The following is a 16,626-nucleotide window of genomic DNA, read 5'->3' as shown; positions in this document are numbered from 1 at the left end:
TTAAATACTATACATAATTTTATTTTGTTCTTAACAGAAATGAAACTACCAGATTGGAACGTGAATAATGAAAGATGACACCCGACCAAAGAGCAAAAAATTAGCTTTGGTATTGATGAAGATATTTGTGAAAAAAAAAAAAAGAAGGTATTAGAACATGAGAAATAAAATTTTAAAATAAATGGGGGTATGGGGGAAAAACAAAAGAAATAAAAAAAAGATAAAAGAATAAGATAAAATGAAAGGTTCCAGGTGAAAAATAAGAATAAATTAAATAATGTTTTTGTCTTATTTTTTTGGTTGTTTGTTGTTTTTTTTTTTGTTCAGGCATAAGCTTCAGATCACAGGCAGAGAACAAATGCATATTTTTTTCTCAAGAAGAATTTAAAACAAAGGTTCTATTGCTAAACACTGCTCTCCAAGACTTTGACTACTTCTCGTTACGCACTTGACACTACCCGGGTTAGCAAACACAAGCAGTGAAGCTTACAAACCAATTACACATATCACAGAGTCTGTAAATAATTGCAGTCTTTTTTTTTTAATTAACCGTTAACTCACAGCTGCCAGGTTATTGAACGGTTCCAGAAATGAAACTGCCAAAGTGAATGGCGCTGTGTTTTTCAGTCTGCTGTCCATACAAGTTAAACGATTCTCCTTGTTACAAGAATGTAACTTTGTTATTTATCAGAGGTAAAATAAACATGTCTAGATTACCATGCCATCGTAGCTAAAAGAAATCCAGAAATCTCAAGTACTGAGTTTCACTTACCAAACTCAGATTTATAGAATTATTTCTTTACTTGTCACGCATTGTTTCATATGCATATATATATATATATATATATATAAACTATTTATCATCATAAATATACAGGGATTAGCAATTGAGTTGCTTCTCCAACATACTGAAAATTTAGAAATAGCAGTCAAAGAACTACTGATTCCAAACTACAAATTTTTCTCTAAAGCGGATTTCCATTCACTTAACCATGAAACGATTCGTATCCAATTAACTAAAGGCTTGGTTTGTTTACGCTTTTCCCTCCGGTTTTTGTTCTATGTGTGCCATAAATATCGCCATCCGCTTTAGACAAAAATTTGTAGTTTGGAATCAGTAGTTCTTTGACTGCTATTTCTAAATTTTCAGTATGTTGGAGAAGCAACTCAATTGCTAATCCCTGTATATTTATGATGATAAATAGTTTTACCGATAAAGGTTTTTTTCATACTGAACTACTTGGCAAAATTGTTAATTATTAATTCTATTATTAATTGACGATTCCCTGCCCTTATTCTTGTATATATATATATATATATATATCCTTTAGCTAATCTGCCATATGTAACACAGACAAGTTATGTAACAGTTACCTTTATTAAGCCATTACCAAACCAAGGAGACTTATATAGTGCTTGTTAGTGATAAAGTCAGTTATCTGTAGTGCTTTCCGTGTAACATCACTACAGCAGCAAGCTTACATTATCAGCAGACACATCCATAAATTTGAATTTTTCCTTCTGCATTTTTTTTTTTTTTTTCTTGAGCTCATTCCACTCACCACCACCCCCCTATCATCTTTTGCTATACTTGTAGTGCTTCTTTTTCTGATTCTGTAAGGCTTGAAACTCGTGCTAGCACAACTGTAATGTCATCAGGTTTGCCACCTGCAAAAAAAAAAAGGAAAATTAATCAGATTTTTAATTCAGTTACACATTCATACTGAATTGAAAAGAAACAATTTAATAACTTTAAAATGTTATCTTAAATGTTCAATCAAATATTGTTTTTGTCTCACCACCGCCACCACCACCACTGCTGCCATTTAACATCCATACTGGCATGGGTTGGACAGAAATTGGCAAACCAAAGAGTTGCACCAGTGACACAGTGTGACAAGGCTGACCCTTTGAATTACAGGCACAACAGAAACAGGAAGTAAGAGTGAGAGAAAGTTGTGGTGAAAGAGTACAGCAGGGTCCACCACCATCCCCCTGCCGGAGCCTCGTGGAGCTTTAGGTGTTTTCGCTCAGTAAACACTCACAACGCCCGGTCTGGGAATCGAAACCACGATCCTATGACCGCAAGTCCGCTGCCCTAACCACTGGGCCATTGCACCTCCACTAATGCCAACTAATCTATACATATTTATATATACTTCTAAGACGGTTCTATGAACAAGGCAAATATAAACACAAAGTGTACTTGGTACAAAAGAGTAAATTTGGGAATGACATACCTCGAATTTCTATACCAGCATCTATGGCAGTAAGAGCAAAAGGTGAAAGATAGTCAGGATCAAAGGCCAATTGGTGAGCTTCTTCAGCAATCTTACTGGCCGTCTTTTGTATATTGTCTTGACGATGGTCCTGTGTCATTAATATTAAATCACATGAAAATATTGACAAGATAATCAAAAATGCATTCATTTCTAGTCATTCAAAATATACAAAATCCCCGTCATAGTGATGTGGTTAAGAAATTTGATTCACAAACACCTGGCTCTGGGTTCAATACTACTACTACTACTACTACTACTACCACCCAACATCTACTATAGTCTCAGTTTTAACCATTCTATGTGAGTGGAATTTGACAGACTGAAATTATGTCGAAGCCCATCACCGCCGCCACTGCCGCTGCCGCCATCACCATCATCATCATTTAACGTCCGTTGGTCATGCTGGCATGAGTTGGATGGTTTATTCTGTTTCTGTGAATCAAATTCACTCCCAAGGCATTGGCTGGCCAGGGTTATAGTAAAAGACACTTGCCCTAGATGGTTTGCAGTGGGACTGACCCCTGACCCTGAAACCATGTGGTTGCAAGCCTCCTTTCCTTAGGCTTCCCACTCCTGAAGGAGTTATAAGGATGCCATCATGACATACAACCTATCTTCCCACTTTCCCACTATATCATGTCACTACAATCCCATACTTGCTCAATTTCACACACCTAGACATACCCCTTACCACTGTATACACACCTACTCCTATACCCATCTCTATACAAAGATATCCTCCTGTACATGCATACACCACCCCAACCTCCTCGTCCCTTCCTAACACCAACCCTACAAAACAGCATCCTCACCTGGCCCCGAACCCCTTTTTCCTTCTTTTTAGACACCCAAAACATTTAAAAAAAAAAGAAAAACCATTGGAAAACAGTTTATAGCAGAGACTCCAGCAAATAAGATCTGAAGAAGGAATTGTAATTCTGAAATATCATCGGACTATAGATAACCAAGTTACAACAGGTATATAGTCCATTTTTTGTTCTATAGTGCATTGTTATACCATTCTAAACTTTTCATTCTTTACAAACAATACACAATGCTTCAAGCGAACTACAATACTCTCCTTCTTTTTAGTCTAACCACCTTTTCTCATTCTTTTATTTCTTTCTACCCTTCTTCAAATGAAGGACTATCATCCAAAACATCAAGACACTTTCTCCTCATTTTAAAGCACTAAACTTATACATTTGTTAAAAAAAAACTCGTTCTTCTCATGTTGCCCTTTTTGTGCTCATTGCCTAATACAGGGGTTTTCAAACTGTGGTCCGCAAGGACAAGACAGGGGGGTCCGTGGACAGCAAATACTTTTTATGGGCAATTTGATTTTATATATGTTTTTTAATCGAAATCTTTTAATTGACAATAAACCTATTTGTTAAATACTGTTAAATAAATAAATGTAAAAATATATGTTATTTTAAGCAAATATTTATATATAAATTTCATAAGCGTTTATAAGGGGGTCCCTAAGGTAAACCCTGAAATATAAAGGGGTCCACAAGTCAAAAAGTTTGAAAACCCCTGGCCTAATAGACTAAAGATTCAACTGGTTGCAGCTTTTGACACCCAAAACTCATACAGAAATCACTTAGTTATTCAAACAGCTATGAAGCTAGTAATTAAGAGGAATGATAAATAATCAACTCACCTTTAATTTAGATACATAATCTAGTAACATGTCTTCATTCATATTGTCAAATAAACCATCGGTACCTAGTAGAATGATGTCTCCTTCTTGTACACCAAAGGATGAATTTTCAGCCATGCTTGGACTATGACATAGAAGGAAAAAGAAAAACACAAACACATATTACCCATCATTATTAACATGACCACCAATATCATTATTACAGCAGTATTCAATATTCTCATCATAATCAGGCAAATCTGCATGAAAGACAATTTCTATATAGACATTACACTTCAACTAAACTTTTTCCAGTTAACTTCATATTGTAATCACACAAACAAGTTAACAGAGATACCTCCACATGAATAAAATAGTAATCGAAGGGGTTCATAGATTAAAAAAATGGATGAGAACCACTGCTCTAGAGGAAACAGTACCTTACTGCTGGAAACAAGTAATGGTTGGCAACAGGAAGAACATCCAGCCACAGAAAAACTGCCTCAATGTTTTATCTAATCCAGAGCCGCATGGAAAAGTGGACATTAAAAACAACAATAATAAATTATTAATATTATTAACAAGAGAAGAATATAATTATCATGGAATCTATTTAGAGCTACTGAAAGATAACTCACATCCTGACCAAGGACACAGTGCAGTACTGAAGGAAGGACATGAAACCACTGGCCTTGCTGACATAACAACCAAACAAAAAAGGAGGTCTTTGAGTTCCAATAGCTGCTTCCACTGTCGTCATCATTCATGATATTAAACGAGATTAAGTCATTATCATTTGTGATATTGAATGAAATTATTCAGTCATCCTATAAATAATGCAGTTTTTTTAATTGCATGATTTAAAAGCCAGAGAGAGAGAGACACACACACATATATAATGGGTTCCTCAGTTTCTGTCCACGAAATTCATTCACAAGGCATTTGTCAACCTGGGTCTATAGTAGAAGACACTTGCCTAAGCTGCCACACAGTGGGACTGAACTCAAAGTCATTTGGTTGCAAAGCAAGCTTCTTGACAACTCAGCCATGCCTGTGCCTAGAGTACAAAGTGCTCAACAGGTAACTACATCATCATCATCATTATTGTTGTTGTTGTTGTTGTCGTTTAACATCCGCTGTCCATGCTACCATGGGTTGGATGGTTTCACAAGAGCTGACCAACCACCTCGCAGTGTGGACTGAGTGATTTTTACATGGTTACCTGGTGAAAAAGAGAGAGTGATCAAGAATGGCAATAAAAACAGGTGTGCTGTTGTAAAGGAGATACATGGTTGGTTACCCAGCCAGAAGGAAGAGAGAGAGAGAGAGAGTAAAAATGAGGACAGAAATAGATGTGATGCTGGTGTGAAGGGATGATATGAAAAAAAACTACTCACCTGTCACTGATAATTTGGCCTCGTTGTGGTGGTGGAGCCACGGCTAGCTGGAATGGAGTGTTAAAGTAATGTTGTTGTTCTTGTGAACGGTGAATGACTTCATCATGGCGAATAACTAGGAATCCACTGTCACCTAAATTGGCAGTGTATACAGTTCGCTCTTCTCGATGGAGTGACACTATACATGCAGTACTGCTACCTGCAAAAAAATAGTAAAATATATATATATATATATATATATATATATATATATATATATATATACATGTACTAATAAATACACATACATACATACATACATACCAGATATATGCCACAAGTAAACACTTGGGACAGACGGTAGCTAATTAAAAAAAAGATAGCTAAAAAAATTGTGAACAAAGAGCTCTATCATTATGAAACAATATGTAAAAATATTTTGACACCAAAAGCTATTTATTTACAATGGTGGTGGTAGTGGTGGTGGCAGTGGCAGTGGCAGTGGTGGTGGTGGTGGTGGTGGTGGTAGTGGTATGCGTTAAGGAGGTTGTACCTGTGTACATGTAAACAAATACATTTATTTGTCTCCTGGTGAATCTGTATCTACTTTCTGACTCTGGCAAACATGCTCAAGCAGTCTTATGCAGGTCAATCCCCTATTATGACAAGTATGGCCAGCCACCATTGCTCCAGTGACTACCAACCTGCTGCCAGTCTACTATAATCTTCATACCATCACTTTTAGAAATTCGTATATATATACATACGCCAAACAAATACATCAACCTACTGTAAGCTCCTGCTATTTCCTACCACAACACTGTGAGTGCCCTCAGCAGCATTATGGGGAGATATGAACCATAGTGGAAGATCATCTAATTAGGAAAACAGTAACTCAGAAAAGGAGACATAGACTTTACAAATTTTAGTGAAGGCAACAAATCTAGGAGAGCAGTGACTGCAAATAAAACTTTGCCCGAAAGAGATATGGATTCCACAAGCCCCATTAATCCTTTAGCATTCAGATTACTGTCAAATGTAACGCTTATTTTACTCTTTTACTTGTTTCAGTCATTTGACTGCGGCCATGCTGGAGCACCGCCTTTAGTCGAGCAAATCGACCCCAGGACTTATTCTATTGGTCTCTTTTTGCTGAACCGCTTGGTTATGGGGACGTAAACACACCAGCATCGGTTGTCAAGGGAAGTTGGGGGGGACAAACACAGACACACAAACATATACACACACATACATACATATATATATATATATATATATATATATATATATATATATATATATATATATATATACATATATACGACAGGCTTCTTTCAGTTTCCGTCTACCAAATCCACTCACAAGGCTTTGGTTGGCCCGAGGCTATAGTAGAAGACACATGCCCAAGGTGCCACACATTAGATGTATGTCTGTAGATATAATCATAAAATTAAGAGAAAGGGTGAGAGAAGATAGGGAGAAAGGCTATTAGAAGTATTTGAGGGAAGGAGTAAGAAATATGAGTAAAGAGAGAGAGAGAGTGTGTGTGCGTGTGTGTATGCATGCATACGTGCGTGCATGAAGGTGTGTGATATAAAATGATACATGAGCAGGTGACACATTGGTTCCCATGACCAAATGGGAAAAGCAGAGAACCACATGACCATAAGACAAGTGAAGAAAACTATGTGATTTTGTTTGCTACTTTTGTGAACCTAGAATCCTAAAGCAAAGAGTCACCAGTCTGGGAAATCCCATATCATTCAAGTACTAAACTGTATCAGAAATGTGGGTTAAATTGTCATGATTCAGGTTTAACAAGCGTATAAAAGTTAAAGGGGAAAAATGAACAACAAAAATCTAGATTTGAGCATATTAGTAATGGTTTGTCTTGGCAAAGATCATCATCATCATTGTTTAACGCCTGCTTTCCATGCTGGCATGGGTTGGATGGTTTGACTGAGAGCTGGTAAGCTGGGAGGATGCACTAGGCTCCAATCACATACACCAGAGAATTCCACAATAAAACAGAGATTAAGACAGGTGGCCAGAATTTTTTCTCTGAAAACAAATCATCTTATGAAAGTAAGATTAACATACTTGTATCTTATTGAGAAAAGGTTATGGATTGTGAAGGGGTTTATTTCAATGTGAAAGACATTTGAGAAACGATTCCGCATGTACTTTTTGGTTACCTGAGACATTGTACACACACACATTCATTTGAAAGCTTTTCAATGTCAATAAGAGCTGACTAGTATAAGGTTTCTTTCTACAGTATATTTTTTGTAATTTCAAAACAGACTAGTTTTCAGGTTTTCACCTGCTGTTTATGTGCATAAGTGAGTACTCATAGCTGTGTGTGCATATGTGTGCGTGCATGCACACACATGCATAAAACAAAGACAGAAACGAATAAGCAGCTTTTAATTAAAAAAAAAAAGAGAAGATAACTCAACTAGGCTGTTTTAACAAATTGCTGAAAGGTGATATTAGCAATCGATATAAAGTTGAAGGTGACCATTGTTATAAAGAAAGTCAGCTACTGGCAACCCAAATCCATGACCTACTTCAACTATCATCATTTCATCAACAACAACATTGTCCTCATGTCAACATAGGTTGTATAAGTTTACTATAGATCATAATTCTGTTCGCAATTCTCTGTCATTTTGTCCTTGAGGCAAATCTGACCTCAACACGTCCTTCCAACTTCATGATGTTAATAGGATTAATGATCCATTAGTGACTACTTCTGATCATAAAAACTCAAGAAAATGAATCTGAAAACATTTTTTTATGAAATAAACAGTATATTTGCTTTTCTCTTACCTCTAAGTACAAGACCTTTTATCAAAAAGAATGAAGATGCAATTAATTATATGGACATTCAGTGTTTTTCCCAAGTGTATTGGTGATGCAGGTGAGGTGAAATGAATAGAACTTTATTCAAATATGGGTCACCAACTTGGCCTATAATCATGATGCCATAGTAATGGTCAAGATAAAACTATAATATTGATTGATCGAAGAAGAACAAGAAGAAACATTACCTGATACTTACTGTGATATCTAACAAAATGATGGACATGTTCAATGTAAAATAGCATTTGACTAAACCATTGCAGTATTTTTAGCTTTAGAGTTCAAATCTTTTTTGTTTCAAGTTCAAATCCTACAAGGTTTATTTGTCATAACTCTGGGACTATTAAATTATATTTTAGTGCTACACTGGAGTTGAGTCAAACATCTAGACCATGTTTCTCAACAATATCCTCATGCAAGCTCATGAAGGAGTCTCCACATGGTAGTTCAGCTAAATCTCCTTCAGTCCATATCATTCCAACATGAATGTTTGTGTAAATGGAAAACATCTTGAGTTTTACAGCCCCATATACTGTTAGTAATTCTAATAGGCTCTCTCCAACACCTCTCTTACCTGAATTTAATTTTAACCATTTAGCATTCAGATTATTCTGCCAGATGTAATGCTTATTAACTCATATAGTTTTCAATTAAACATACATTACCATGTAGCTTCAAGATTTTGATGATATGATGTTTATTTTTAAGAATTACATTATAGGTCCAGTGTGAGAGGCTGGATCTAGCCAATTTGAACATAAAATAAGTAGAATATCTTTGGTTAGATATGGCTGGTTTAAATGCTAAAGGGTTAACTAAGACATTAAAGAACTACTCTTTTACTCTTTTACTTGTTTCAGTCATTTGACTGTGGCCATGCTGGAGTACCACCTTTAGTCGAGCAAATCGACCCCAGGACTTATTCTTTGGAAGCCTAGTACTTATTCTATCAGTCTCTTTTTGCCAAACCGCTAAGTTACGGGGACGTAAACACACCAGCATCGGTTGTCAAGCGGTGTTGGGGGGGACAAACACAGACACGCAAACATATACATACACATACATACATACATATATACGACGGGCTTCTTTCAGTTTCCGTCTACCAAATCCACTCACAAGGCTTTGGTCGGCCCGAGACTATAGTAGAAGACACTTGCCCAAGGTACCACGCAGTGGGACTGAACCCGGAACCATGTGGTTGGTAAGCAAGCTACTTACCACACAGCCACTCCTACGCCTACAAAACAATTTTTTTTTTTTGTTTTTACTTACCTACTAATGGCTGCTTCTGTTCCAGTAATTCATAATAACTATCTGCAATGATGCTGGCTGGTGCATGTGGTTGAAATCTGTTCTCTTTTACCATGCGTTCACAAGTGGACATGAGTGATAGGGGAAATTTGGAAGGATCCACTCCATAGCTCCGCCACCCGCCTACTCCATCGGCTACACCTGAAATATATCAGACAAACAGTTACGTACACTAAGAAATAATAAGATGAATAAAAAAAAAAACATGCAGTTACCGTAGTGATTTAGCTGAATACGTGTGTGTGTGTGTGTGTGTGTGTGTGTGTGTGTGTGTGTGTGTGTGCACAACAGCTGCACCAAGGTGTTTTATAATATATCAGATTTTGTTCCTTGGCACGTAAAATGCACCCACTACACTCTCGGAGTGGTTGGCGTTAGGAAAGGCATCCAGCTGTAGAAACTCTGCCAAATCAGATTGGAGCCTGGTGTAGCCATCTGGTTTCACCAGCACTCAGTCAAATCGTCCGACCCATGCGAGCATGGAAAGCGGACGTTAAATGACGATGATGATGATGATGATGTTGTTGTTGCTGGTGGTGGTAATCTCAGAACTGTAGAATAGGAATAGCTGACTGAATGCTTAAGAATGTTAAAAGAGATAAGATGATTCCTTGGAAGAATTTGAACTTTGAAACCTCTTTAAGCTTAGTATGTCAAAATTTTAATTCCCTTCATAATCCTGTTATAGGAGCATCACTTAAATATATAGGTGTATTTTAATTTTGGATAAATGCTTACAGATAAGTTTCATATAACAAATGATATTGCAGGAAGATACTTCCGGGTTTTTTTTTGCCAAAGTGAGTTGCATGTCACTTAATAACCCAAAGCGTGTCACTGGTGATGTGCTTATCATAGCTTCACTATTACTGACATAATAAAATATCACTTCTTGATAGTGTACTATCTGATAAAAGTATAACTTAAATAGCATCATCATCATCATTGTTTAACATCCGTTTTCCATGCTGGCGTGGGTTGGACGGTTTGACTGAGGTCTGGAAAGCCAGCGGCTGCACCAGGCTCCAATCTGATCTGGCAATGTTTCTACAGCTGGATGCCCTTCCTAATGCCAACCACTCTGAGAGTGTAGTGGGTGCTTTTTACATGTCACTGGCAAAACGAAAAAAATAGTATATATATATATATATATATATATATATATATATATATATATAGGTGTATTTTAGTTTTGGATAAATGCTTACAGATAAGCTTCTTATAATACATGATATTGCAGGAAGAAACTTCCTTTTTTTTTTTTCCCAAGGTCAGGTGCATGTCACTGGTCATGTGCTTATCATAGCTTTACTTTTACTGACGTAACAAAATATCACTTGATAGTGTACTATCTATTAAAGTACTATCTCTGTGTCACCCTAGCAGCATATTAATTCGACTAATTCAATATTTTCCCTAACCACTGGGCCATTGCGCCTCCACTGCTTGGTGACTAAACAAATAAAAAAAGAAAGAAAAGTAAAAGGAAAGCACAATGATTTTGAAGTGGGTGGTATTAAAAATTTAAACTACTTTTAGAAGCAGAACATTTTTCTTTGTTACTGGGGAAATGTCAAATAATCATAGACAAAGTTTTTAGATTTATGATCAACAAACATATATACATGTTTTAGGAAATTTATACAAGGTGTTTAAAGTTATACTATACCTCATTGCTTTTCTTATAACAACAAGGTTATATTTGGCACAACTGACATAAATAAATTTTTAAAAACCACTCCTCTTCTTCAAAAACACGCAACAAATATGAAAGGCTACCAGAATCAAAACAATTTGGGTGATACTAGGATAAACTTATAATTTGGAGAAATGTTTTTACTGATATGTCTGTAGAAAGTTGCATCAAAAGGTGTATGTGAAAGAGAAAAGACAAAGAGGGAACAACAACTATCTCACAGAGAATTAAAATTAGTTTTCTGTAATTGAAATTGTCAGTAATTAAAAATTTTCTAAAACAATATTTTGATAAAAATACATTAAAATTGAAATTTTCAAGAATTTTCTAGACAGTGTAGACTTTAATAATTTTGCTTTTAGTAAAAGCTACATACTCCAAAGTAATTAATAAGAGATCTTCTTTAGTATAGTATAGACAGTTGCAAGATGGTGGGTGACCTGGCAGTATTGTTAAGACACTGAAAAAATGCCATGCAGTATTTGATCCAGCTCTTTGCATTCTGAGTTCAAATCCTGCTTGTCTTTCATCCTTTTGGGGTTGATAAAATTAAGTATCAATCTTAGTAACTGGGTTGATGGTATCAACTAACAGTCCTCCCTTAGAAAAACGACCAATCTTTGCCTAAATCAGAAACTCTTATTACCAAAGTAGCAAAGACTATAGAGAAGGCCATAACAGTATTTTGATGTTTCATTCCATCCCATACAACCCAAGTTCAAATATCAGCAACGTTAAACTTATACATACTAATGATAGGTGATGCTTTGACAGTGCATCACATATCATAGCAATGTTACTGCATCTTCTTTGCTATTCTTTTTTCATCAGTGTACTGCATTCACGATACAGTTGGCCATTTTTCCTTCAATTTCAGAGTCTACAAAATAACGACTCTATAGTTTTGCTTCTCATGGTTCGTCCTTAAGAGTTGCTTGTGTTTCATATACTAGGGCTTCAGTTTTGACCTTAAATCTAATATTCACATCCATTCAAATGATGTTCCTTATCTCCTCCACTTTCCATGTTACTCATAAATAGTCACGCATCAATTTATCTATCCACTTTCTCTGTTTCTTATACCATTATTTTCTGAAAAACCATTTGAACAATCAATAGCATGCCGGGTAAAATGCTTAGCAGCATTTTGTCTATCTTTACGTTCCGAGTTCAAACTCCACCAAGATCTACATAACCTTTCATCCTTTTGGGGTTAATAAAATAAGTACCAGTTGAGCACTAGGGTTGATGTAATCGACTAGTCCCCTCCCCAAAATTTCATGCCTAAGGCCAATCAGGCGGTTCTGGCAACGACCACGCTCAAAATGGTGGCACATAAAATACACCATTTTGAGTGTGGCCGTTGCCAGTACCGCTTGACTGGCCTTCATAGAGATCGTTGCCAGTGCCCCTGGACTGGCTCTTGTGCGGGTGGCACATAAAATATACCATTTTGAACGTGGTCGTTGCCAGTACCGCTTGACTGATCTTCGTGCGGGTGACACGTAAAAGCACCCACTACACTCTCTGAGTGGTTGGCGTTAGGAAGGGCATCCAGCTGTAGAAACTCTGCCAAATCAGACTGGAGGCTGGTGTTGCCATCCGGTTTCACCGGTCCTCAGTCAAATCATCCAACCCATGCTAGCATGGAAAGCGGACGTTAAACAACGATGATGATGATGATTATTATTATTAATTTCACACACAGTGGCTGAGCAAAATCAGCAGCACATCAGACAAAATGCCTTGCTGCATTTGGCCCTAACCCTTTATTTTTGGAGCTCACCATTGCTTTTCCTCCTTCCTGGGTCAAAGAAATAAAATAATTGTCAAATACTAGAGTCGAATATAATCAACTGTTCTCCTCTCTGTAAATTTCTAACCTTGTACACATGTAAGAAATCATCATCACCATTATTGTTGTTGTTGTTGTTGTTGTTGTTATTACCACCATTGTTGTTGTTGTTGTCATTTGCTGCTTTTTGTTTGTTTGTTGAAGTCACTGCTATGTTATGCAAAGGTGGTTGATCTTATACATATCAAATAAGGAGTAGTCTCAACTTCTAAGCAATTAGTATTGAATTAAGGTCACCTAATTTAGTATTGAATTTGAAGTTCACATAACATGGGAAATTTTAGTAGAAATGCAAGTAAAATGAAAAACAGAAAAAGAAAATAGAGAGATTTTACAAATTTCAACTGTTCAAAGTAATTAAGACGTAGAAAAAAAAAACCAGATTAACATTGTCAGTGCTAAAACATTAACTAGAAATGGTTTGTATAATAATTAAATAGTAAATCAAACAGAGAAGCCTAAATACTTTGTTTATGTAGTTTGAAAGCATGGGAAAGAAATGGCAAGTTATATGTACAGAAAGAGAAGCTAAAACAAGCAATTATAGCAGTGAGTTAAGCTTGTACAAAGCTCACTTCAACACATACATTCAGTACACATTGAAAGAGAGAGAGAGAGAGACCAATAAACAGAGAAGATAGTTGCATCTTTGAGTGGAATGAAGAGGCAGTCCAATTTAGCTTGATGGCTGAAAACTGTTTTTAAGAGAGAAAGAAAGGAAATAGGATGAGAAAGAGAAAGACAGACAGAGAGAGAAGCAGAGAAATATAAAGTGATTTAAAAGGATAACAGGTCTGGATATACATGCTTGGTTAAGAATAAGATCTCTTTCATAACACTCACATATCATCAAAAGCTTACATGCAGCTATGTAATTGCACTCTCTCACATACATACATATGCACACATCGACAACTGACACATGCACTTATACAATTGCACACATGGATGTTTGTATCAACAGACTCTGATGCTGAGGCTCAGTGGATGTGTCCAAAGAAAGCAACAGCAGATTGGAACAAGCAATGGAACATGAAAGGAAGAAGGAAACTGAGAGTTCTACAGGAAAGAATGTAGAAGAAGTAAAGTGGTTAATGAGGATGGGGAGAAGGGGAGTGGAGAATGGAATCAAAGAGAGAGAGACAGAGAGGGGGAAAGGAAACAATGAAGTGATTGTGTGAGACAGACAGACAGACAGAGAGGGTGGAGAGAATATGAATGAGAATCAAGCAAACAAATGAAGGTAAAGAAAATACAGATGAATGGAGGAAAGGCACAAAGAAGCAAAAGAAAGCAAGATAAAGAGAGAAAAAGAAGGACAAAAGAGAAGGAAAGAAACAAGGAATTAAATAACACACACGCACACACACACACACACACACACACACACACACACACACACACACACACATACTACCACACACTATCTTCAGAAAGTATTGAAAAAAAAAAAAAAAGATCTATACATACACAAGCAACATACTAGTTGAAATATTAAGCTGGAACTGCAAAGACGACATCCAATAATTTCCTGACATAAACAGCAACAAGTTCCGGAAGAGTCTATAGAGAATCTGTCATTATTATTTCCTGGGATTATATTTGCCTTGTTTTTGTTTTTTTTTGTCTTTCTTTTCGTTTTCTCAATTATGTTTTTTTATGAAATTCTCAAATTTTTCAAAGCTAGTGTCATTCCAGAAGGTACCCAAAGTAGTTGCATTGTAGCCGGGTACACTGGCTAGGTGCAAAGCGAGAAAGGAGTAGTCATCAGAACTGTGAAACAAGACACGCCAAAGCGATGAAAATAACGATGCACACATAACAAAACAGGCACCACTCAGCAGGACAACTGTCGAGATATCCAAACAGCTGGAAAAGAACCTCAACGTGTTGATTTCTTCGTCAAAAAATGATATCAAAAGAGTTGAAAGGGTGTCGTTTTCGGAACAAGTAGAATTTACCTCAACTCGTTTGTCCTTGCTTTCCATTCCATTGGTTTCTTGTTTCAACTCTGTATACATTGTTTTTAACTATGGAGTTGTCCACTGGTCAGTCAAATAAATGAAAACTTAAGCTGACAGAAAGGAAAAAAAGATCCTCCCAAAATAACTATGTATTATCAGTGAATTGAAGTATGCATGTGGGTAACATGTAGGCAACATGTCTTATTTTAGAGGGTTAAATACCCCTAAAAAATAACCATACACATTAGATAATTTAGCAGTTCTCAACCTGGCAACTGTGCACTCCTGGACGGTTCAAACACATAGTACTGGGGGGTCTGTGAGCTGAGTTCAAAATTTTAAAAAGCTGCATAATTACTCAGTTATATATGTCTTTCAATAGGCAGATGAAATTGAAGATGAGTTTACTGACAGTTTATAGAATGTGCTTATTGAATAGGGAGACCTTCAGGGTCTGAAAAGGGGTCTGGGAAGGACTGAGCTAATCCAAGATTGTGTATGGGTGAGATGTAGAGGATTAGATGCACTTTTGTCTGGCCAATTTTAAAGGATTATTAGCATGTGGAAAGAATGGATCCTAAACTGTGAAACAGATGACTAACACAGCATGAATGCGAGAATAATGAAACAAAGACAGTTTAGAATTCAATAACAGAGCAAATCCATACAGGTGAAAGAAATGCTGAAGCCTAATGAACAAGCTGCTTTTCATCTCTGCTCAACCAATTGGCCAGATTAAGATATGTATATGAATGTATGTGAGAGAGAGAGAAAGAGAGGAAGATAAAGAGAGGAAGATATATTTAATTGTAGTAAAAGGTTATAAACCTGTTAATACCACATAAGAGCATTATATTTAAAGAGCAAATGTCATAAGACAAAGTAACTATCTCGAGATTATCCCTATTTCGTTTGAAGATTAACACTTGATACACTAAACGAAATAGTAATAATAAAATGCATTTCAAAACAGAATAGGAAAAAGGCGAAAATAAAAACTAAATAAAACTGAAGAGAAATACAACAGTTTTCTTATCTTTCCTTTATAAACCACAACTACTGCCACCATCACCACTACTTTCACCACCATTTGCTTTCCCAGCTGCTACTGCAGTTGCTATTACTATTTACTATTACAATGAGCCGAAAAAGAAGCCTTTGTGTGGTTGCCTGACCTGCTAGTAATAACAGCAAAATTTCCCTCATATTAACACCACTGCCCACTGTTTTCGAAAAAGGGACATTAGATAATGTATTCCTATAGACTCTTATTACAACTGGATGGGCTGGTCCTGGAAGGAATACCTTTGATCACAGGTCTACTTGATCAAGACTGACCGAGGGCTAAACAGCAACTGTTACTACCACTACTGCCACTGGCACCGCCACCATCACCACCACCACCACCACCACTCAACAGTTTAATATTAATGACTACATAGCATTCTATCAGCTGGAAACTGTGTGAGGGCACATGTGCCACACTAGTTTACCATCAGCCAGTTTCTGTACATGCTGACATGGAATAAGGCAAGTAGGCAGAAACACACACACACACACACACACACACAGGTGTACTCAACCAAATTTGGTACAATGCCAACTGCTGGCATCACTCTAGTACAAAAC

The 16,626-nt window shown here is 36.6% G+C and overlaps 1 protein-coding gene across 1 annotated transcript in view; it reads right to left on the bottom strand.

The window, feature by feature from the left end:
• LOC106874614 (protein phosphatase PTC7 homolog) overlaps nt 1–16,626 on the bottom strand; it is a 30,671-nt gene continuing 14,045 nt past the window's right edge. The window contains exons 2-6 of the mRNA XM_089357174.1: nt 9,444–9,623; nt 5,325–5,523; nt 3,949–4,072; nt 2,241–2,370; nt 1–1,668 (exon numbers count right to left, since the gene is read on the bottom strand). Of these exons, the coding sequence (XP_089213300.1) occupies nt 1,586–1,668; nt 2,241–2,370; nt 3,949–4,072; nt 5,325–5,523; nt 9,444–9,623 (716 nt within the window). The 3' untranslated portion in view covers nt 1–1,585. The remainder of the gene's footprint in view (nt 1,669–2,240; nt 2,371–3,948; nt 4,073–5,324; nt 5,524–9,443; nt 9,624–16,626) is intronic.

The sequence above is a fragment of the Octopus bimaculoides genome, chromosome 9, assembly GCF_046866305.1.
Source record: "Octopus bimaculoides isolate indiv1 chromosome 9, ASM4686630v1, whole genome shotgun sequence".
Lineage (NCBI taxonomy): Eukaryota > Metazoa > Mollusca > Cephalopoda > Octopoda > Octopodidae > Octopus > Octopus bimaculoides.
Note: the sequence above shows the minus strand (reverse complement) of the source record. Positions and strands in the feature narration are given on the sequence as shown.